Consider the following 19,801-nt stretch of genomic DNA (forward strand, 5'->3'; position numbering starts at 1 on the left):
TCTAAACCTACTTTAAGATTTGTTTTAAATGAAAAAGATCTGGAGTGGATCTACAGAGACAAAGGTCACAATTAAAGTTATATGGCCAACTGCCCATTCAAATTCAGGAGGGTGTCGTTCCTGGCACCACACACCATCACTGGAATAACATGACAATACACTGCAATTATGGGATTAGGATCGTTTACACTAATCGAGCCATAAAGGGCTATCACACGCACAATGAGATAGTTGGAGGCCCCCAGCACAGTTGTTCACAACCAATGTTTTATAATCAAATGCAAGGTAATATTTCTTAATTATCCATCTTTTCTCAATGCTTTATGTCATAATTAATTCTCTAAACATAAAAACCATGAATCTGAATCTTGAAATTAGCGAAAAAAAGTCAAGCTTCTTAAGATTTTTCTGTCTGTTAAAGAGTGCAAAAATTACAGAGTAGACTAGCATAAGTTTGTGCTCCTCAAAACTTAAGACAGCAAAATCCCTCGCTTTTAATCTTTTTATTTTGACTGTAAAGTCAGACACAGCAACCAGCTTTAGCATAACACTGTCCTCCTTTAATCACGCGACATACAAACACATTCGTAGACTGTACTCTATCATTGTTGGTAATTAGTTTCTTTTATCTACATTAACCAGACTACAGGATAACACCAGGGATGAATCCAACCTTTTTGATGTGGAACAGGCTTTTGGAAATCTCTGGATTTTGGGCTTTTCTCAGAAATCCACAGTAAGAATCATACAGTATAGCTCTGACCGTCTTCAGGTGTTTGATGTTTGAGAAAATCAAGCCTTTTGGAGGTTAAAGTGAATGTATAATCATCACAATGTTGATTAGAGACGTGCCTGAACCCTAACAAATGAAAAAAAAAATGCATAAATGCCTCAATAAAATAAAAAATAAATAAAATAAAAGCTGTTACTGTTGTATTTAATAATAAAAGTGCTAAAATATATTTTTCTAAATATATTTCTGTCATGACAACTCTCGGAGAGTTTGGCATGGTAACGAGTATGACAATGTTAATGCGTTAGTCTTGGTGGAATAAATGCTGTTGCTGCAGAGCAAGTACGGAACTTGACACTGCCAATACACACACAACACACTGCTGTGAGCAAGTAAGACATGCTGCTGCTGTACAAGCATACATGAATCACCCCCATAGCAGATCTATACAGGTGGAGCTGGGGAAGCTCATTTTCTGTGTCCCGCAACGCAACGAAGTTGCTAGACGACAAGAACAATCCTACATAGGCTAAACCGTACCATTTAACAACGCTCAGTCCAACCTTCGTGGCCTTCGAAGGATGCAGCCTTTGAATTGGGCCCTGTCCCAAATGGCACCCTACACTCACAGTCTTCCTACGAGTCCGCACTTTAGTGATGTAATGCCGCTTTGACTGTCGGGAAGAAGTCTGCTGTGGAGCATCGAGGGCGCATATCGACCGCAAAGGGGGCGCTCACGAGCACCCTTCTGACAACTAAAAAGACAACTGGGCGCCCTACAGTCTTGTGGATGTAACATACACACACACGTGGGAGCCACTGTAAGTCCACAAGACCAAAAGTGCATATGAGTGTGCCATTTGGGACAGTGCATGACTACCAATACAGCGGAAACCCTATAGAATGATGTAACTGTAAGCAGATTGGGTTAAGGACTTATGAGCCTGCATGCGCCATCTAGAGTTTCATGACAGAACTTTGTATTATTTCATCAGAGCTTGTTGACAAAACACAGCTAAAAAAATATTTTTTTTTATATGTTTTAAGAAAGTTTTTGCTAACGTTCCAATTAAGTTTTTAAAATGTATATAAACATTTTTCTTAGTTATACGAACGTTAAGAGAACATTCCATTTATTGGAACGTTACTTCTGACTGTTCTCTGAACGTTCCGAAACAAGTAATAACATTTTAAAAATGTTAGACAAACATCCAATTAAAACATTTCTAGAAATGGTTTAATGAACAATGTATAAATAGCGTTTTTGTGCTAATGTTTTAAGAACATTATTAAAGACTAGATAACGTTGAATGATCGTTCTATTAACTTTACTGGAAGAACTCTTCAAGGTTCACCCTTCATGACTAGCCAGAACCTTAGCCAAAGTTTTGAGAATGTTCCCTTTTAGCTGAGAACAAGGCTAACAATCAATGGTCAAATCAGTTTGAAATTAATTTCCAATTTCATAAGGATATTTTTAGTTTGGTGCTCTTATAAACTCCGATGGCACATAAAACAGGAACACCCTGCCATCAAATGATAAGTGGATCAATCAAAGCAAAGCTCATATCTGAAATGTCCTTTAATTCCTGCCAAGAAGAAAACATTGTATTATCCTGCAGGGGAGGATGTCAGTCTACCCAGGTACGCCAATAAACCCAGACACACTGCCAGCTTTACCTCATTCTGCCAAGCTACAAGGGCATGACATGCTCTGAACTCTGCAACATGACAAATAACAACGAGTCCTCCAAAATGCACACTGATTCTGTAAGGAGCAGAGGAGCTGTAGGGGTGAAGTAGTTTTGGTCCGATGGTAATAATCACTCAGGGAGAAACAGATTATTTCAGCAGGTCCTAGCTTGACCTACATGGCTTAATCTTTTTTTGGGTCAAATCAGTTTATTCCTGGATGTAACCAGGTTCAAAACACGTCGCAAGGCATTGGCAGGAATGAAACGATTTCATCCTATTCAAACTCATTGCAAACGTCTGTACATGTGCTAGTTTGAAGTTTCTATTTGCCTCAAAGCAGAGGGGGAAATCTCCATCTTTCTAGTGCAGTGTTCATGCTCTGGGTTTAGCCCCACTGCAGCTTAACATCCGCTTATAATTAAAGCTATACAGCAGCACCCAGTGCTGAGGCTATGATCCACATGAGGCTATGATCTCCTCAGAGGCTTGACAAGGGCGCTGAGGCTGTAGCATTTTATTTCAAAGAAGGGGCCTGGTTTCATCTGCCCATGCATTTGAAATGATGTAAGAGGAGGGTTTTTAAATCACATATTTTATGGATATCCCTCTTTCACTATCCTTTTTGGACATTTCTCCATGGATATGAGGTGGATGTTGCTCTGCATTTAATGGTGCATCCAAACAACTGGGGTATTTATTTTCTCTCCACACCCTTAATATCCAACAACCTGGAAGTTTGATGTAAAATGCATAATTTTCTCAGAACATAGCCACTTTTTAAGTGTGGGCGACAAAGATATCTCGTCTCGTCGTGTTTACATGTCACATCACCGATAACCTTTAGGTTAGATTTATCTTTTGCATATAATTCTGTTGCACTAGCTGGATGGGTGCAGTGACAGTTTAATATGACACAAGGACATAATAGTTTAATTTATATCGGCTTTATAATAGGGTTGTGAAAAAATGAGCATAATAAAAATTTTTTTTAGCGCATGGCAGATGTGATTATGCAATTATGCGTTTTAAACGAAGACACTATATAATTCTTATTATGATCGAAAAAATACTGAAATAAATTTTAATTAAATAAAAACCATGTCATACCTGCAGAGATAGCTGTTGCGTTTACCTATTTTAATAAGCAGTGGAATTGAAATAGCCATGGCACCTACACGCCCCTCTCTCCAAACAGCTGCTGAAAATGACCAACAGTCTCCTTATGTCTTAAAAAATCTTAACGATCACACATATAAACTATAAAAAATAATATGCAGAAGTGGGTTACTGTGTGGCAAGCCGTTTTTCGATTCGCAGCGAAAAGCGCACCCGGTCACGGTGCAGGTGTTGGTTATACGCATACAGGCGTGTGACACATTATAATTTGCTCGGCAAAGCTTCGAGGCAGTGTCTACATGTGACTTGATACATATAACCAACATACTCATTCATTCTTTTCCAATAATTTAAAAACCACCCCACTTTCATGTGTAAAATCACCAAGCCATTTAATTTACGCGTAATGGTTTACTTACGCACAGCCTCCAGTTTTGGATCCAGCGCACTGGCGGTTTGCTGAATTTTGCCTATTTTGTTCTGCAAAGCCCAAACCCGTTGGTTTGTGGAGATTATTTCGTTCTCAAGCTCCTGAAATAAGGAGCAGGCGTGTTTGGACAGGTCGGAGAGCTGCCGCAGGGTCCGGGATAGAGCCACATTGGTGATAGAGCACAGATCCTCGAACAGTAACCCTTCATCATTAGGGATGGGATGTCTGCACAGCAGCTGGGGCTCAACGATCCGTTTGGCAAAAGGCATTTTTCAGTAGGTAAATGCAAATCCCCCATAAATGAGTAAATCAACTAATCCAACAGAAGATTCTGGTGCCTGTCAAGCAAAAATCCACGAATCCTCCGCGCAACCCGCCATCACTTCAGCTCTCCCGTTAGAGGAGCTCACACAAGGGATGGAGGTTTCTCAGTGAAAATCTCTGCTCCTCCTCTGGTCCTGGATGCTTTTTGGTAGGCTACTGGGTTCTTTCAGGGCTTTGAGGCTGAGGTTGGATTGAGAGAGGCTTTGCAAAAACACGGACTGGTCTACTTGTGCCAGGAGCGGAGAGAAATTACACATTCTACTATGGAGAAGGCGTGCTACTTTAATATTAATTAGGCCACGATGACGTCGCCTGGTAGGCGTCCAGTCAGGTGCTTCATTAATATTCACGAGCCAGGCCTTAACCGTATTAGTTTTTAAAAGAAACATACTTCCATAGATGATGGTCTAACAGGCACTCGTGTTATAGCTTTGCTTAATTCATCTAGTCAAGCAACCAGTGTTCAAGATAGAAGGTGTTTTTGAAACAATTAGAGACTTAATGCATTTTGTTTTAACAGCTTTAACTCGATGTCTTTTTGTTGCAGGTACATTTTAACCCCAAACTTACACTAACCCTATGTAGGCAACATGTAGATATTATTATAACTCAGCAGGCTACTTATATGATTACACTGTAACACGGACACCTTAAAATAAAGTAACCTTATTATGCATTAAAAAATATTATTTTCTATTATAATACAACTTCAAAATCATTTGGGAGGGTGTGGTGGTTATGTATGGTATAGTGATTTCCCAGCTAACGTTCTGGCAAGGTTCACTCAAAGTTATGAACAATTGTCAAAACGTTAGCACAAAAACATTATTGTTCATGTAATGTTTTTTTTTTTCTGAAACGTTTAGTTGGATGGTACGTAGTCTTTTTTATCTATCTATCTATCTATCTATCTATCTATCTATCTATCTATCTATCTATCTATCTATCTATCTATCTTTATTTATTTATTTTTAAACCACATGTTTAACTCTTCCTGCGTTACAGCTCCCATATAGACAGTTCAATATCTTTTCAATCTGCTGAAATGGAAAAAAGTTCATTCACAATCCCTGACTACGTCAATGCTCCATTGTGATTTCCACAAAGGTGACCATGTAAAGTATCCGTGCCTCGTTTTGGAACAGCAAAGGCTGCAGTATTACATCAGCACAGCGGTTTTCCGGTTAGAAGAATCGTTCGGATAAACTTTATCCACTCTTTTGTCGAGGACTTAGGGATGCTTAGGGCTGAAAAACACTGTTGTTCAAATACGCAAGGTTAACTGAACGGTGGTAGCCTAGTGGTGTATATAGATCTGAGAAGTGAATGTTATGTAAGGAGTTACTCTAACTTTTTCAGAATTTAGTCACTATTTATTTTTTTTTCTATTAAAGAGATGAATAGGCTAATGAAGATCAGTCATGAGAGCCACTCCATATAAAATATCTAAATATGTGTATAGCAGCCTCTCGTGGTGAAATCAGTGCAGTGCAGCAGCTAAAATTCAAAGGATTCAAAAAGATATCACCATCTGGTGGTCATATTATGACACTGCGAGAATTGTGATGGCAATATATGATATTTATACGAGGAAGTGTCTTATTTTATCATTATAAAATAAAGAAATCAAATATAGATAATAAAGATGAAATCTGGTTAACAGATATTGAGGATAACTTGAATTACAGGCTGGTTTGATAAAACATGGTTGCAAATTGCATTTTAAATACATTTAATATTTAATAAAACTAATTGTAAATTTTATTTTTCACAAAATACAAGGATCAAATTGGAAGTAATTTTAAGGACACGTATGTATGACAGAAAGAAAGTGTAGTGATTAATCACGATTGTATTAGTTAACATTTAATCACGTTTTGTTGTGTGCTGGATTTGATCTGACAAAGATTATCTTACTTTAACCCAACCTTTGCTTTAACACCTCACATGGAAACCATAAAACAGCCACACAACAGATAGAACCACATCTTCTCGTTGATGGATGAGCTAAACTAAACCTTAAACTCAGAAAGTTGAAACTAAAAACTGAAAGTTTGTCTGAGCATTGTATAGGCTAGTAATTGAAAAAGAGAATGTGGGGTTAAAACCCTGTGTAAAGGCTCTAAATTAAAATTTTCTAACAATTGCAACAATTTATGGCATTATTCCAGAAGAAATTTAAAACATTTATCTGTTCCTCAGCACAATATCCAGCTGTAGAAATATCTTTCTGTTCAATCCAATTTATTATGAACTCTCTGAGTCATCACCTTATCTTGATAAAGAGCTACTTTAGCCTTTACGGTCAGTGATTTATGCTTTTATAGGCCTATATTATGTTTGCACAATGGACTCGCTGCTCAAGTAAAGAGGTCTCTTTATAGAAATCAGTATTTTTGGTGTGTTTTGCTTTAGCTGAACTGAAAACAACATGGTACTCTGCCCGTATATGAAGCCCACATTTCAATTAAATATAATAAAATGCTGAAATGACGCGACAAAAGCAGATAGAACACATCAAAATCAGGGATTCTGTCTACAGTTGATGTGGCGCGAGTCGCGACGCAAAAAAATTTGACAAAAGTAGTATGTGTCAGAAAGTACCCGGATGACTTACCACTTCCGGCGAGATGTGCGCATAAAGATGGAAGCTTTACTATCCCATGAGGCCACGGGAGAGGATTTGTGAATGGCAGTGAAGCGACGAAACTGACGCTGGTAGGTCACATGATAATGGCAGCAGAGCGATGAGTACCTCTACTCATAGGCTACCATAGAACGTACGTTGCAAAATAAGTTCCAAACGTTACTCAAGAGAGTATGGCTGCATCCAAAATCACATACTAGTAGGTGAAAAGGTCCGAATTCACATTCTGAAGTGTGCACGATGGACACTTATCCTATGAGGCCATGGGTGGGAGAGGATTTGTGAATGGCAGTTAAGCGACGCAATTGACGCTTGTAGGTCACATGATAATGACAACATGGCGAATGTTGTACGTGCAGATTAAATTCATACAATATAGAACGTACTTTAGTGGTCGTGAATTAATTACTTATTAAAAATATCTACCCACTCAAAAGAGTATGCGTTTTCGGACGCAACCCAAGTGATTTCGGATAGGCCTACAGCCACTCTGTTGACGCGCTCGGAATATACTAAAATAGGCCTACTACTCTTACTATGTTTACCATATCTTTCTATGGCAGGAATAGTAAGAGTAGTAGTAGTAGTATGCATTTCCGAATTCAGCAACGTGTTAGAAGAAAATGTTCTACATAGAACCTTAAAGGGTTTTTCTAGGTGCTTCATAGAACCTGTTAGGAGGTTCCCATCATGGGATTTTATGGATTTAGTTTTAATTAATTAATTTAGTTTTAATCTATTTTTAAAAGTAATTTAATTTTATGAGCAGCTTGTAAACATACTTTATCACTAGAAAAAATTGAAATAGCCCCTTAATCATGAAAGTATTATTCAATAATTTAAGACATTTCCAATTAAACCTTTAAAAAACAAATTCTGGATAAATTTCATGTGCACCCTGGCAACTGTTCAGAACACTGTAGCATCATAATGGCAGTTGGCAGGTGTTCTACAGAACTTGCCGTTTTATTCATAAAAAAAACTTTTCTAAACTGTAAATATGGTAATTTGAGCAGAAAATATGTTATGCAATGTCCAGTGAGACTCATTTACTGGAACCAACCCACCTGCATTCATACAGAATGTTGCTCTATTAGGTTATGGCACTGGTCAAAGGGCAAAGCAATTAAGTTGCCTTCGATAAAAGCGTGCATGGGGAAAACAGAGTCAGTGTCGGTGGGATACGTGCTGTCATGATGTGTGCTCGGTGGCTCCTGCTTTTGGCCATGGCCTCCATGGCCTGCTCTCAGACGGTGGAGGAAAGAGCCAGGGAATTCTTAAATAAATTTGATGAGGAAGCATCTAATCTCGTGTACCAGTATTCCCTTTCATCCTGGGCCTACAACACAGATATTTCCCAGGAAAATGCAGATAAAGAGGTAAGTGTGATGTAATCATACAAGTTTAGCATCTCATTTTTGGGGAAAATATGAATTGAACAATCAGAATCACCTGGATATGGATGTTCTTGACATGTTAACTACATTTTGAGCTTTTGAATAACATTTTTAACCAGTTCAACTATTGAAATGACAAAATATCTAATTGTTGGTGAAAATAATAATTGAACAACGTTAGTAGTAATTGGATATGGGTGTTTCATGACAAGCTGAGCATCTTTTTCTATCTTCTGCAGACAGTTTTAACCCATTCAGCTGTTGACATCACAAATTTGGTGTTCTATAATGAGTTCTCTTTAAACTTCTCTTCAGGCTGAAGCGTATGCAATCTGGAGCGAATACTACAACAAGAAGTCAGAGGAGTCCAGTGCCTTCCCTATCGATCAGATCTCCGATCCAGAGATTATAATGCAGCTCCAAAAGCTCCAAGATAAAGGATCAGGGGCACTTTCACCTGACAAGGCTAGCGAAGTAAGTATGACATTGCTGATTTACAATAATGTCACCTCACCCATGTTTTCCACCACGCTTTCATGTTTCACTTCTCCTGCATGTGTATTAACACTAAAATGCTCTGAATGCCTTGTGTATCACAGTTGAGGGACATCATGTCACAGATGAGCACTATTTACAACACAGCGACTGTGTGCAAAATGGACGACCCCTCTGACTGTCAGACTTTGGAGCCAGGTAATGTCCGCATACATATCACCATCCTAATGATAAAGCGAAATCTCAGGATCATTAACAGATACCTTGTTTTCATACTCATGATAATAAAAGAGTCTGTGTAAAAGGCTTCGATGATCTGCTTCATTCATACACGTGCACAAACCTGAAAAGGGGAACTGTCAGTTTCTATTCTCAGATCCATTGTTGAACGTGGTGAGTCAACGTTGATGTTTATTAGAAAATGTGGATATAATATTTGAAACATAAGGTGAAGGAAAGGTAAAATGGCCAGAAAGGTTTGCTGTGTCATAATCCTTTAACATTTAATAAAGATTCAATAATGAATCATCATGCCCAAACACAGCAGAAAGATTCACAGAATTTGAGAAACAGATGTTGTATATTCAGTTAGTTCTCAATAAGAGTGAAATCCTCAGAATTCAAAGATTTGTACCCTAAAAATTTAGCAATTTCTTTATCAGATTTGTAAGAGAACATAAGGATGTTTTTATTGTACACTACTTTTCGAAAGTTTGCGGTCAGAATCCCCCAAAAAACTGGGGGATAACTATTAAAAATCCCCCAAGAAACCCCCACAAAAAACTGCAGCACAACTGTTCTCAACATTGATAATAATAAGAAATGTTTCTTGAGCATCAAATCAGCATATTAGAATGGTTTCTAAAGGATCATGTGACACTAAAGACTGGAGTAATGATGCTGGAAAAGTCAGTTATGCTGAAATAAATGACAAAACAGCTTTTTAATAATAATACTTCACAATATTACAGTTTTTACTATATTTTATATTTTAAAAATGCAGCCTTGGTGACCATAAGACACTTCTTTCAAAAACATATAATATCCAACCCCAAACTTTTGAACACTAGTGTATGAATGTCTTTTTAACATAAACTACCAATTCACCTGACTTCAATACATTTTTCATTCTCTAGGCCTAGAGAGCATCATGGCAAACAGCAGAGACTACCACGAGCGTCTGAATGTGTGGGAGGGCTGGAGAGTGGCGACAGGGATGAAGATGAGACCCCTGTATGAGAAATATGTCGATCTGAAAAACGAAGCTGCCAAACTTAACAGTACGAACTCTGTTCTTTTATGAAATAGGTTTTTAGTTAGCAGAAATGATGTTATACCTTTGCTTTTATTGCTTTAACTACATGGACAGCTAATGTGGTGGTGGCCAACAATAAAAGTTGTTCACTTAATTTTGTTTTTTCTGAAAGAGTACGAAGACCATGGAGATTACTGGAGGGGGGATTACGAAACCATTGATGGACCCGAATACAGTTACTCCCGAGACCAAGTTATGGAAGATGCCAGGCGCGTTTACAAGGAGGTTGGTCAAAAAAAAAAAGTCAAAACTAGACTTTCTTTGGTTTTGATTCAGAAACTCACACTTAATATGATGTTCCAGATCTTACCATTGTATAAAGAGCTTCATGCTTATGTGAGAGCAAAACTGCAAGGCGTCTATCCTGGACACATCGCTTCTGACGGTTGCCTTCCAGCTCATCTGCTTGGTAATATATGGAATATTATTAAGTGATTCACAGTGCCAAAACAGTGGTATTAATGACAGATAATATAATACATATGCTAATAGGATATAACGCTGTCTGATGAAATGTGGAGATAAGGGTGATATTTTCTGACATTTCGCATTCAGGTGATATGTGGGGGAGGTTTTGGACCAATCTGTATCCTCTCATGATCCCGTATCCAGAAAAGCCTGATATTGATGTGAGCTCTGCAATGGTGGACCAGGTAAGACATGTGACTCTTGTTTATTTCTATACCCTACCCTTTTGCTCTGAGCTGAGTGTCTCTTTATCTCCGAGGTTTTATCTTTTATCTTTATATATGTTTAACAGTACATGTTACAAGGTCATTTCACATTTTATTTGATCAAAGATTAAATGTAATCTTATTCTATTAATCATTTTGTTCTTTAGCTGGAGCAATAAAAGCATCCCTGAAGATTATGGAGTCATGCTCTTTTTTTTCTTTTCTTTTTTTTTTCTAATTATTTGATACCACTGTCCATTTCAGGGCTGGGATGAAATGCGCCTGTTTAAAGAGGCAGAAAAATTCTTTATGTCCGTAAACATGTCTGCAATGTTTGACAACTTCTGGAACAACTCAATGTTTATTAAACCTGAAGGAAGAGATGTGGTGTGCCATCCTACCGCATGGGACATGGGAAACAAAGAAGACTTCAGGTGGGGCTGATGATACTGCTATGCTTGCTAATGATTAACTGGTAGATAAGATACTAATTTAAAGAATTCAATCCAGTTATTTCCTTTTGCTGTTTACATTTATTTGATTAAAAAACCTTAATACTGTAAAATATAACAATTTAAAATAACTTTCCATTTGAATTTATTTTAAAATGTAATTCATTTCTGCGATGGCAAACCTGAATTTTCAGCATTATCATCAATAGAACATTTCAAAAGTATAGCAATTATCATTTTAAAATGTTTTTTTTTTTTTTTTACAGAATCAAAATGTGCACTAAAGTGAACATGGATGATTTCTTAACTGTTCACCATGAGATGGGACATAACCAATACCAAATGGCCTACCGTAACCTCTCATACCTGCTGAGAGATGGTGCTAACGAAGGCTTCCATGAGGCTGTGGGAGAGATCATGTCTCTTTCTGCTGCCACTCCTTCTCACCTGCAGTCACTGGGCCTTCTGCCTTCTGATTTCAAGGAGGACCATGGTAAAGGGCCATTACATGCCGAGTCAGGAGTCTGACTTCATCTAAATGAACATAAACTGATTTTAGCAGATCATTCTTTACCAAAACGTTTTCTGTATGCACAGAGACCGAGATTAACTTCCTGTTGAAGCAGGCCCTCACCATCGTGGCCACTCTGCCCTTCACCTACATGCTGGAGGAATGGAGGTGGCAAGCCTTTAAAGAGACAATTCCCAAAGACGAGTGGATGCTCCGTTGGTGGCAAATGAAGTGAGTGAAAGAAGAAACGTAGGATCAGAATCCAAACATTAAGTTTTATTCAGTGTGGCTCATCACATTTGTTACCGCAGGAGAGAACTAGTTGGAGTGGCTGAGGCTGTGCCCAGAGATGAGTCGTATTGTGACCCACCTGCACTTTTCCATGTGTCTGGGGATTATTCTTTTATCAGGTAATGCAATCTGTATTAATAAAGGGTTGCATTTTACAAAGTGCTGATTGTCTTTGTCACTGCATAAGTTGCGTTTTAATTTGAACAGTCCTGATATCAAATCTTAATACAGTTTACCACGAAATAATAGCCAGAAACGTCTTTATATTGAGATCTTCGCAGACCGCACAGATACAACGCGACCTCTGTAGTCCAATTTATGAACCAATTACGAGCCAGTTCTTTTTAGTGAATAGAAACATACATTGCATATATTCCAGATACAAATGACTCTTTTGAGACGGTTCTTTGTAGTGAATCAGAACATGATGCAGGACCAATGTAGCCGATTCCTGAAACAAATTACTCTTTTGAGACGGTTTTTGTATTGAATCAGAACATATTGCGCGGCCAGGGCAATTCCAAAAACAAATGACTCTTTTGAGCTAGTACTTTCAATTGAGCTGGTTCTTTAAAAAGAAAAAACCTGATTGTGTTATTTACAGCATTAGCTGAGAAAGAATGTTTTTCATATTTAAACAAAATGCACTTTATAAACCAGTGTTGGGTAAGTTACTCTAAAGAAGTAATTCATTACTAGCTATTAATGACATCTTCAACAGTGTAATTAGATTGCTGTACTAATTCCTCTCTCTATAAGTACTGTATTACTTATTGTTAGTACTTTCTAAAAAACATATAAATCTCGACCTGTTGAACAATACAAGGATAGACATGAAACTGTTCTTTTGAATCTGTCAAATAAAAAAATTGCAAAAATTATTCTTGAACTGACCAAAGTATTTAAAATATTTAAATCGACATTTTTTTTTATATATAGAATTGTTCTATAGTTTATACAGTATGCAATAACATCAGAAGTAACTGTAATTAAATGAGTCTCTTACTTTACTTTTTCAAGGGAAAAGTAATGAATTATACTGTAGTAAATAATTTAGTAATGTGTCACATCCAACACCGATTATAACTGAGACATGAGCCTACCACAATCAATCAAACCGAGAGCTTGTGAATCTGAAATGAATTGGGAAATCTGCATCTGTAATAATTTGTATAGCCGGAATTATTTTCTGAATTAAGTCAGAATTAAGTCTTTCTTTGTGCAATACAGTATAGGCTAAATCTATGGCTAATAGTCATATGAATAGCTATGTCTTGTTTCTCTAATAGGTACTTCACTAGAACCATATATCAGTTCCAGTTTCAAGAGGCATTATGTGAGGCAGCTGGCCACACCGGTCCCCTTCACAAATGTGACATTACCAACTCAACCGAAGCTGGGAACAAACTCAGGTGTGCAGAATGCTTTGTGTCTTTGATATTGCTTACTGATATACTTTCTACTTTTAACTTTACACTGCAATAGACTTGTATTCTTTGATGGTCCACAGGCATATGCTTGAGTTAGGCCGATCCGTGTCTTGGACTCGTGCTCTGGAAGATATTGCAGGAACCAGGAGGATAGACTCCCAGCCACTGCTACATTACTTCAGCACTCTCATGGAGTGGCTAAAGCAGGAGAACCAGAAGAACAACAGAGTGCCCGGCTGGAACGTCAATATCAACCCAAGTTAGTATTTCATTTGAACATAAACCTTACTTTTCTTTTACAGAAAGTAAAATTCCTCCCGGTTAATGTGAGAAACTGATAGATGTAAGAAACAAAATGCAAAAGTAACTACTAAATGAGGGGGTGTACTTAAAAATGGTAACATTTCTGTAGATTCTATTAATAAATAGAAATCTATTCTATTATAAATAGTAAATCTATGGTTAAATTATATTACCTTCATCCATCAATACAGTCCAAATAAAGTTCCAGTATTGACATGCCAACATACTGTCTGTTGAAAAATGACAACATTTTTCATTAGGCGTATTGTCTTACTCACAGCTTCCTATATAAATCATGCAGATTCAGAAAACGCCTTCAAAGTCAGAATAAGTCTCAAATCTGCCATGGGAGATGAAGCAGTGAGTCTCTTTCAATTTTAGCACTCATAATGAATTACAGATACAAATAGTATGTTAATTTGCTAATTATTGTTCATTCTTATCTCCAGTACCCCTGGAATACAAATGAAATGTATCTCTTTAAGTCCACTATGGGCTTTGCCATGCGCCAGTACTACTTGGAAGCAAAGAAAATAGAAAAGAATTTCATGTAAGTATCCTTATCCTTCACTAACTGCACATCAGAGTAATGAGACCTGAATCATTTTCATCATAAAATGAACATATTTGTTGCACGCAGGCCAGAGAACATCCACACGTACAATGAGACCGCCAGAATCTCCTTTTATTTTGTTGTGATGGATCCAACCATACCAGACACAGTTATTCCTAAGGCAGAAGTAGAAGCGGCTATCTGGTATTTCTTGAAACCATACTATATAAAAATATAGAAATAAAAAACATGAAATATTGTATAATGAATAATACATTATTATTATTATTTAGATTATAGAATATTATTTGTGTGTATGTATATGTGTGTGTGTGTGTGAGTGTATATATTTATATATATATATATATATATATATATATATATATATATATATATACACTATTTTATTTATATATTATGAATATATTTTAATATATTAATTATTAACTATTTTATTGCTATAAAACATTTGAAAACTGAATATTATTGTGATTATTCCATGTTTTATTCTTAATCTCAATTTTAACTCAACGACTGAATACATTTTAATATTTTGGAAATAATTGAATGAATATTGGGTGCCATAACATTATGAGGAACTAAAGCAATTGTTCCTGTGACTAAAGAATTTCCCTTGTCAACTCTTCACAGGCTGTCAAGAGAACGTCTCAATGGTGCATTTCTACTCAATGATGAAACACTGGAATTTGTTGGGCTTCAAACAACATTAGCTCCACCCAAAGAGGAAAAAATCACAGTTTGGCTGGTGGTGTTTGGAGTGGTAATGGGAGTAACCGTGTGTGGAGGGATTTATCTTATTACCACAGGGATATTAAACAGGAAGAAGTGAGTACTAGGGGGGAAGCCCCTTCAAAAATGAGTCAATCATCGAACGTGGTTTAGAAACATTTTAGTGACAGTGACTTATGCAATTCTTGTTCGTATAACAGATTGGTATGTTTGTTGGAATTGCATCATCCTGACAGCTACATACTCTATAGCTACATGCATTGTAGACAATATTAATATATATACACAAATATGACATAATCCAACATCCTTTTCTGGGACAATACTATAAGTAACACTTTATTTTTAGCATCCATATTATGGATTATACACATAATAATTATTTTCTATAGAAATAGTCAAATATGAGCTTCAAAAATATTATTGAAATCCACATTTTGACCATAGCTAGTTTGCTTTTGAATTTCTTGCAAAAACTGAACTTGTTTCAGACGTTAACTAACATCTCAGAATTATGGCTAATGTTCTGGCAAGGTTCTCTCAAAGACAAAGTTATGAACAAAAATGTTCCAGTAATTCTGACAGTCAAATTGTTAGCACAAAATTTTTATTTATACATTGTTCATGGAACTTTTTTCCTGAAAAATGTCAGCTCATCAGAATGTTCAGAGAACATTCAAAAGTAACATTCCCATAATGTTTGCAAAATTTTATAATGGAATGTTTCCAACATTTGCAAAAAAACAAGAAAAACTTTGAACTTTAAAAAAAAACATTATTTTTTTTTTTTTACAAACTGGACATTTTGAACGTTCAGAAAACATTCAGAAATAACATTTTCATAACTTAATTTTAACGATAGCAAAACATTCTTATAACAGATTTTTGTTAGCTGAGTGACTGAATTATTATATTTCCAAATTTTTCAGGAAAGCTAAGAAGGCCGAGGAGACTATGAACCCATATGAGAATTCAGATGAAGGAGAAGTAAACAAAGCCTTCGAGCAAGACATTGAACAAACAGGACTGTAAAGAAAAAGGGGTTTTCAAAAACATCTCTACTCTGACATCAGAATTGAGAGTGATGAAAAAAGCTTCCACATCATTGCATGCGTTTGGAGAATTTTTTATTTTCTAATACAATTAACATCACTTTTCCCCCCCACAAATGTTTATTTAAATGTCTGATGTAAAAGTGTAAAAAAGATACATTAACACATAATGACAAATGATGAATTTACTGTAACCATCAGGACGGCTCAAATTGCTAATAGCTTATACAGACAGATGTAAATAGATTAATATTATAAATATATGGATAAAGTACTTAGACTGTTGTTTTTTTACCTACTATAAAAACATACCCAGTGATGTGGTACTACAATAATGAAAAGCAGTTCAGTATAAAACTGCAAAAAAGAAGCACATTCTGAATAAAATCTTTATTTTAAAATGTAAAGGTTTTTGTGGCATCAGTCTTGATTAATTCAAAGCAGTTGCTGGATGTAATTCTGCCTCTTTCCAGTTTCACAGCGCCACTGTCCACAGTGTGAATGAACCATCCACTGTGGAGCGCTGACTCAAAATGCCGGTGACCCGACGGGGCCATAGACATGTAGAAAACAAGGGGTGTTTTTTCTGGATCATCTCCAGAGTTTTGTAGTTTTTCTTTGTCATAGCTCTGAAATAAACATCATTTTGTTTAACTGCAGCTTATGGGACAAAAAAATCGATTGGCATGTAATTTTGCATGAGCAGGGAGACTTTGTAAATATATCTTATTTTCTGAATTTTATATCCCAATGTCATGCCGTTCAGAAAATATTAAGATACAAATGACACAATATGCAGCCATAACAAAGCTTGAATGCAAAGTAAAGAAGCAGAGAACATTATTGAAAACTTACTTTAATTGTCAACATCGTTTTGTCTCCTTCATTGGTGCAGCAGAAGTAGTTATTTGTGCCAGTGAAGTTCAGCATAACAGGAACATGCAATCCTGTGTCTTTGGTGGGCATGCATCGGAGGATGGAGATTTTAGCTGAATAAATTCAAAATATGTGGAAGAAATTAAATTTTTAAAACAAAAATAGGACTGCCAAAAGGAAAAGTGGCATATATAGATATATTTTTTTTTACACATTTTTATTATTTGATACAAACCTGACATAGTGTCCACCAAACATATCTGATCACGCTGACCGGATGCTATATACTTGTTGACTGATTTTGACTTCAGGAACAAATTGTTTTGTTTTTCAATCAGTTTTCCAATGTGTATAGAAACTGTGAAAAGGGCAGCAGAATTAGAACATTTTTAAATATGGGGTTGTAGTTTCTTATGAACAATAAAAATGGAACGGTCACTTCAAAATTAGTTAATTGAAATGAATAAAAAAGGTGAGGAATAAAAGATTATTGAATGTTTCTTACTAAAGCCAAAATCAGCTTGCTCAGCGGTGACCACAACTTCATTAAATTGGTGATCACAGCTACAGAAAGGTTCATCAGTGTCCGGGCTTTGGTCATCAACCAGATCGAAGCTCATGTTTGCCAGGGAAACAAGCAGCTGATCGTCATCAACGAAACAGTCGTCCTCAATGTCCTCATCTATCGACTCAGTTTTCATAGGATGTGACCGTTCCTGATGCCCACCATTCTCCAAATCTTCCTCACTTAACATCGTCAGGCTGAATCTCAGTTTCATCTTCCTTCTCGTGCCACACTTGTCCTCAGATTCACGCTCTTCTGTTTTTCCAGGGCTCGGATGGTGTACAATCTACGAGAGGAAATGATTTGCTTCAGTGCAGTTGAAAACACAAAGGATTTAGAATCACAATGAGGTGATCTCGAAAATATCTGTTTCAAATGCCGACCACACATGATCACATGATCATTCTGACTGGGCTAAAAGGCCATAGTAAAAATTTCATTTTCATTTCTCTCTGTGATTGAGTAGAAAAGGATCCTTTGAATAGAAGATCAGAAAAGGCCTTGATTTTCCTGCTACATATCATCTAGAGTTTATCTCCCTTTGTGAATAAATAGAGTAGGAGTGACTATGTCAGGACTCAGGAGTCACTAATACATTGTAACATGTAGGATAAACTCAGGAAGACGAAAGGAGAATGCTAGAAAATAAACTTTTACAAATAAACTGCAGACATGAATAATATAAACACCAACATAAACGAGAACCGACAAACACTGAAGGAGAACTGAGGACTTATAAGCAGGAACTAAACAAATGAGCTAATGAGATTAATTACAGAACACAGTTGGAACCAAATTAACTAAACAGAACATTGGGTAAACTGTGTCACAGAGAACACAAAATGCTACATGTTACTTACAGACATTGATCAATTACTATATTTTTATAAATATTTTTTATTTTTAAATTGATATTTTATTATAATAATATAACATAGGCCTACCTGTTAAAATTAACTTAAAAGACAAAAAAATGACAATTTTCTTTTTTTGCTACTTATCTTGAGTTTATCTCCCTTTGTGAATAGATAGATAGATAGATAGATAGATAGATAAATAGATAGATAGACGATAGATAGACGATAGAAAGTTAAATAGATAGATAGACGATAGAAAGTTAAATAGATAGATAGATAGATAGATAGATAGATGATAGATAGATAGATAGATGATAGATAGAGACATAAAGATAGAGAGATAGATAGACAGACAGACGATAGATATACAGATATACGATAGATAGACTATAGATAGATAGATATACAGACAAAAAGATAAAGAGATAGATAGACAGACAGACAGACAGACGATAGATAGAGAAATAGATAGATAGACAGACAGACAGATGATAGATAGACAGATATACGATAGATAGATAAATAGATAGATATACAATAGATAGACAGATGATAGATATACAGTAATACAGACATTGATCAATTACAATTTTTTTTAAACTTTAATAACACTTCGTTTGTTAACATGAATTAACAATGAACCATACTTCTACAGCATTTATTAATCTTAGTTTGTGAAAATCACAGCGTTTGCTAGTTTTAAGATCAAAAGTTGCATCTGTTAACCTCAGTAATGCACTGTGAACTAATATGAACGTACATTTTTATTAACTCACATTAACAAAGGTTGTTAAATGCTGTAAAAATTGTTTTCTCATTATTAGTTCATGTTACTTAACAAATTAACTAATGTAATACCTTATTGTAAAGTGTTCCCTTTTATTTTGCTATATATGTAATTATAAAAAGATTAATCTGTTGGAACAAAATTGCATACCTCTGCTGCCATGTTGATCAATGTGCTGATGAAAGAAGAATGTGAGCCTTGACTCTGGAAACACTGCCTTTTCTAAGTTAGTAACTCTGTTGTGGTAGGAAAAGGAAGTTGTAATAGAAAGTGTGAGGTTTGGTGCGTGCTCATTGGCCTTACAGCTCTCTTTGCATACCACAAAATGTTCACTAATTAAACCTATCCAAAGCATGATGTAATAATATAACATGGCCTACTTGTTAAAATGAACTTAAAAGACACTTTTTTTTTTAAACTAGTCTAGTCTTTTAACAAGCTGGGGTGCGTTTCAAGCCATCGTTCCAACGAACATTCGCAAAAAGCAAAGCACTGTTCACCGACAGGTCTGGAGCGGTGGATAGCTGTGGTTAGAAGCAGAGTTTCTT

At 36.1% G+C, this 19,801-nt stretch overlaps 3 protein-coding genes across 5 annotated transcripts in view; 1 reads left to right on the plus strand and 2 right to left on the minus strand.

Moving 5' to 3' along the window:
- nhsb (Nance-Horan syndrome b (congenital cataracts and dental anomalies)) overlaps positions 1-4,437 on the minus strand; it is a 58,623-nt gene extending 54,186 nt beyond the window's left edge. For both annotated transcript variants that reach the window (XM_082156630.1, XM_082156629.1), the window contains exon 1: positions 3,964-4,437. In XM_082156630.1, the coding sequence (XP_082012756.1) occupies positions 3,964-4,243 (280 nt within the window). In that variant the 5' untranslated portion in view covers positions 4,244-4,437. The remainder of the gene's footprint in view (positions 1-3,963) is intronic.
- Positions 4,438-8,093: 3,656 nt separating this feature from the next.
- Positions 8,094-16,575, plus strand: ace2 (angiotensin I converting enzyme 2). 2 transcript variants are annotated; one of them, XM_082156632.1, is made up of 18 exons: positions 8,094-8,324; positions 8,658-8,816; positions 8,942-9,035; positions 9,974-10,117; positions 10,265-10,377; positions 10,456-10,561; positions 10,708-10,805; positions 11,091-11,260; positions 11,545-11,771; positions 11,876-12,020; positions 12,101-12,199; positions 13,370-13,492; positions 13,591-13,769; positions 14,094-14,173; positions 14,263-14,363; positions 14,454-14,570; positions 15,018-15,212; positions 16,046-16,575. In XM_082156632.1, the coding sequence occupies exons 1-18, from the start codon at positions 8,139-8,141 to the stop codon at positions 16,146-16,148; spliced, it is 2,439 nt and encodes an 812-aa protein (XP_082012758.1). In that variant the 5' UTR covers positions 8,094-8,138; the 3' UTR covers positions 16,149-16,575. The 2 variants fall into 2 exon arrangements, with proteins under 2 accessions (XP_082012758.1, XP_082012759.1); XM_082156633.1 differs by having other exon boundaries at positions 14,115-14,173.
- Positions 16,387-19,576, minus strand: LOC309488426 (uncharacterized protein). The gene is made up of 5 exons (XM_082156642.1): positions 19,404-19,576; positions 17,550-17,895; positions 17,280-17,402; positions 17,024-17,157; positions 16,387-16,797 (listed from the first exon to the last, which is right to left on the minus strand). Exons 1-5 carry the CDS (start codon positions 19,413-19,415, stop codon positions 16,564-16,566), a joined length of 849 nt encoding a protein of 282 aa, XP_082012768.1. The 5' UTR covers positions 19,416-19,576; the 3' UTR covers positions 16,387-16,563.
- Positions 19,577-19,801: the final 225 nt, after the last annotated feature.

This window comes from Leuciscus leuciscus (assembly GCF_965113295.1).
Source record: "Leuciscus leuciscus genome assembly, chromosome: 23".
NCBI classification, from domain to species: Eukaryota; Metazoa; Chordata; class Actinopteri; order Cypriniformes; family Leuciscidae; genus Leuciscus; species Leuciscus leuciscus.

What these genes read in the sequence shown, in the direction of transcription:
- LOC309488426 (XM_082156642.1), bottom strand. An exon ending in TTTGGTGGACACTATGTCAG is followed by an intron (nt 17,158 to 17,279) that starts GTTTGTATCAAA and finishes GAATTTATTCAG; the next exon opens with CTAAAATCTCCATCCTCCGA. An exon ending in AAACGATGTTGACAATTAAA is followed by an intron (nt 16,798 to 17,023) that starts GTAAGTTTTCAA and finishes TGTTTATTTCAG; the next exon opens with AGCTATGACAAAGAAAAACT.
- ace2 (XM_082156632.1), top strand. Translation starts at nt 8,139, where the DNA reads ATGATGTGTGCTCGGTGGCTCCTGCTTTTGGCCATGGCCTCCATGGCC. An exon ending in GGAAACAAAGAAGACTTCAG is followed by an intron (nt 11,261 to 11,544) that starts GTGGGGCTGATG and finishes TTTTTTTTACAG; the next exon opens with AATCAAAATGTGCACTAAAG. An exon ending in CTCCGTTGGTGGCAAATGAA is followed by an intron (nt 12,021 to 12,100) that starts GTGAGTGAAAGA and finishes TTGTTACCGCAG; the next exon opens with GAGAGAACTAGTTGGAGTGG.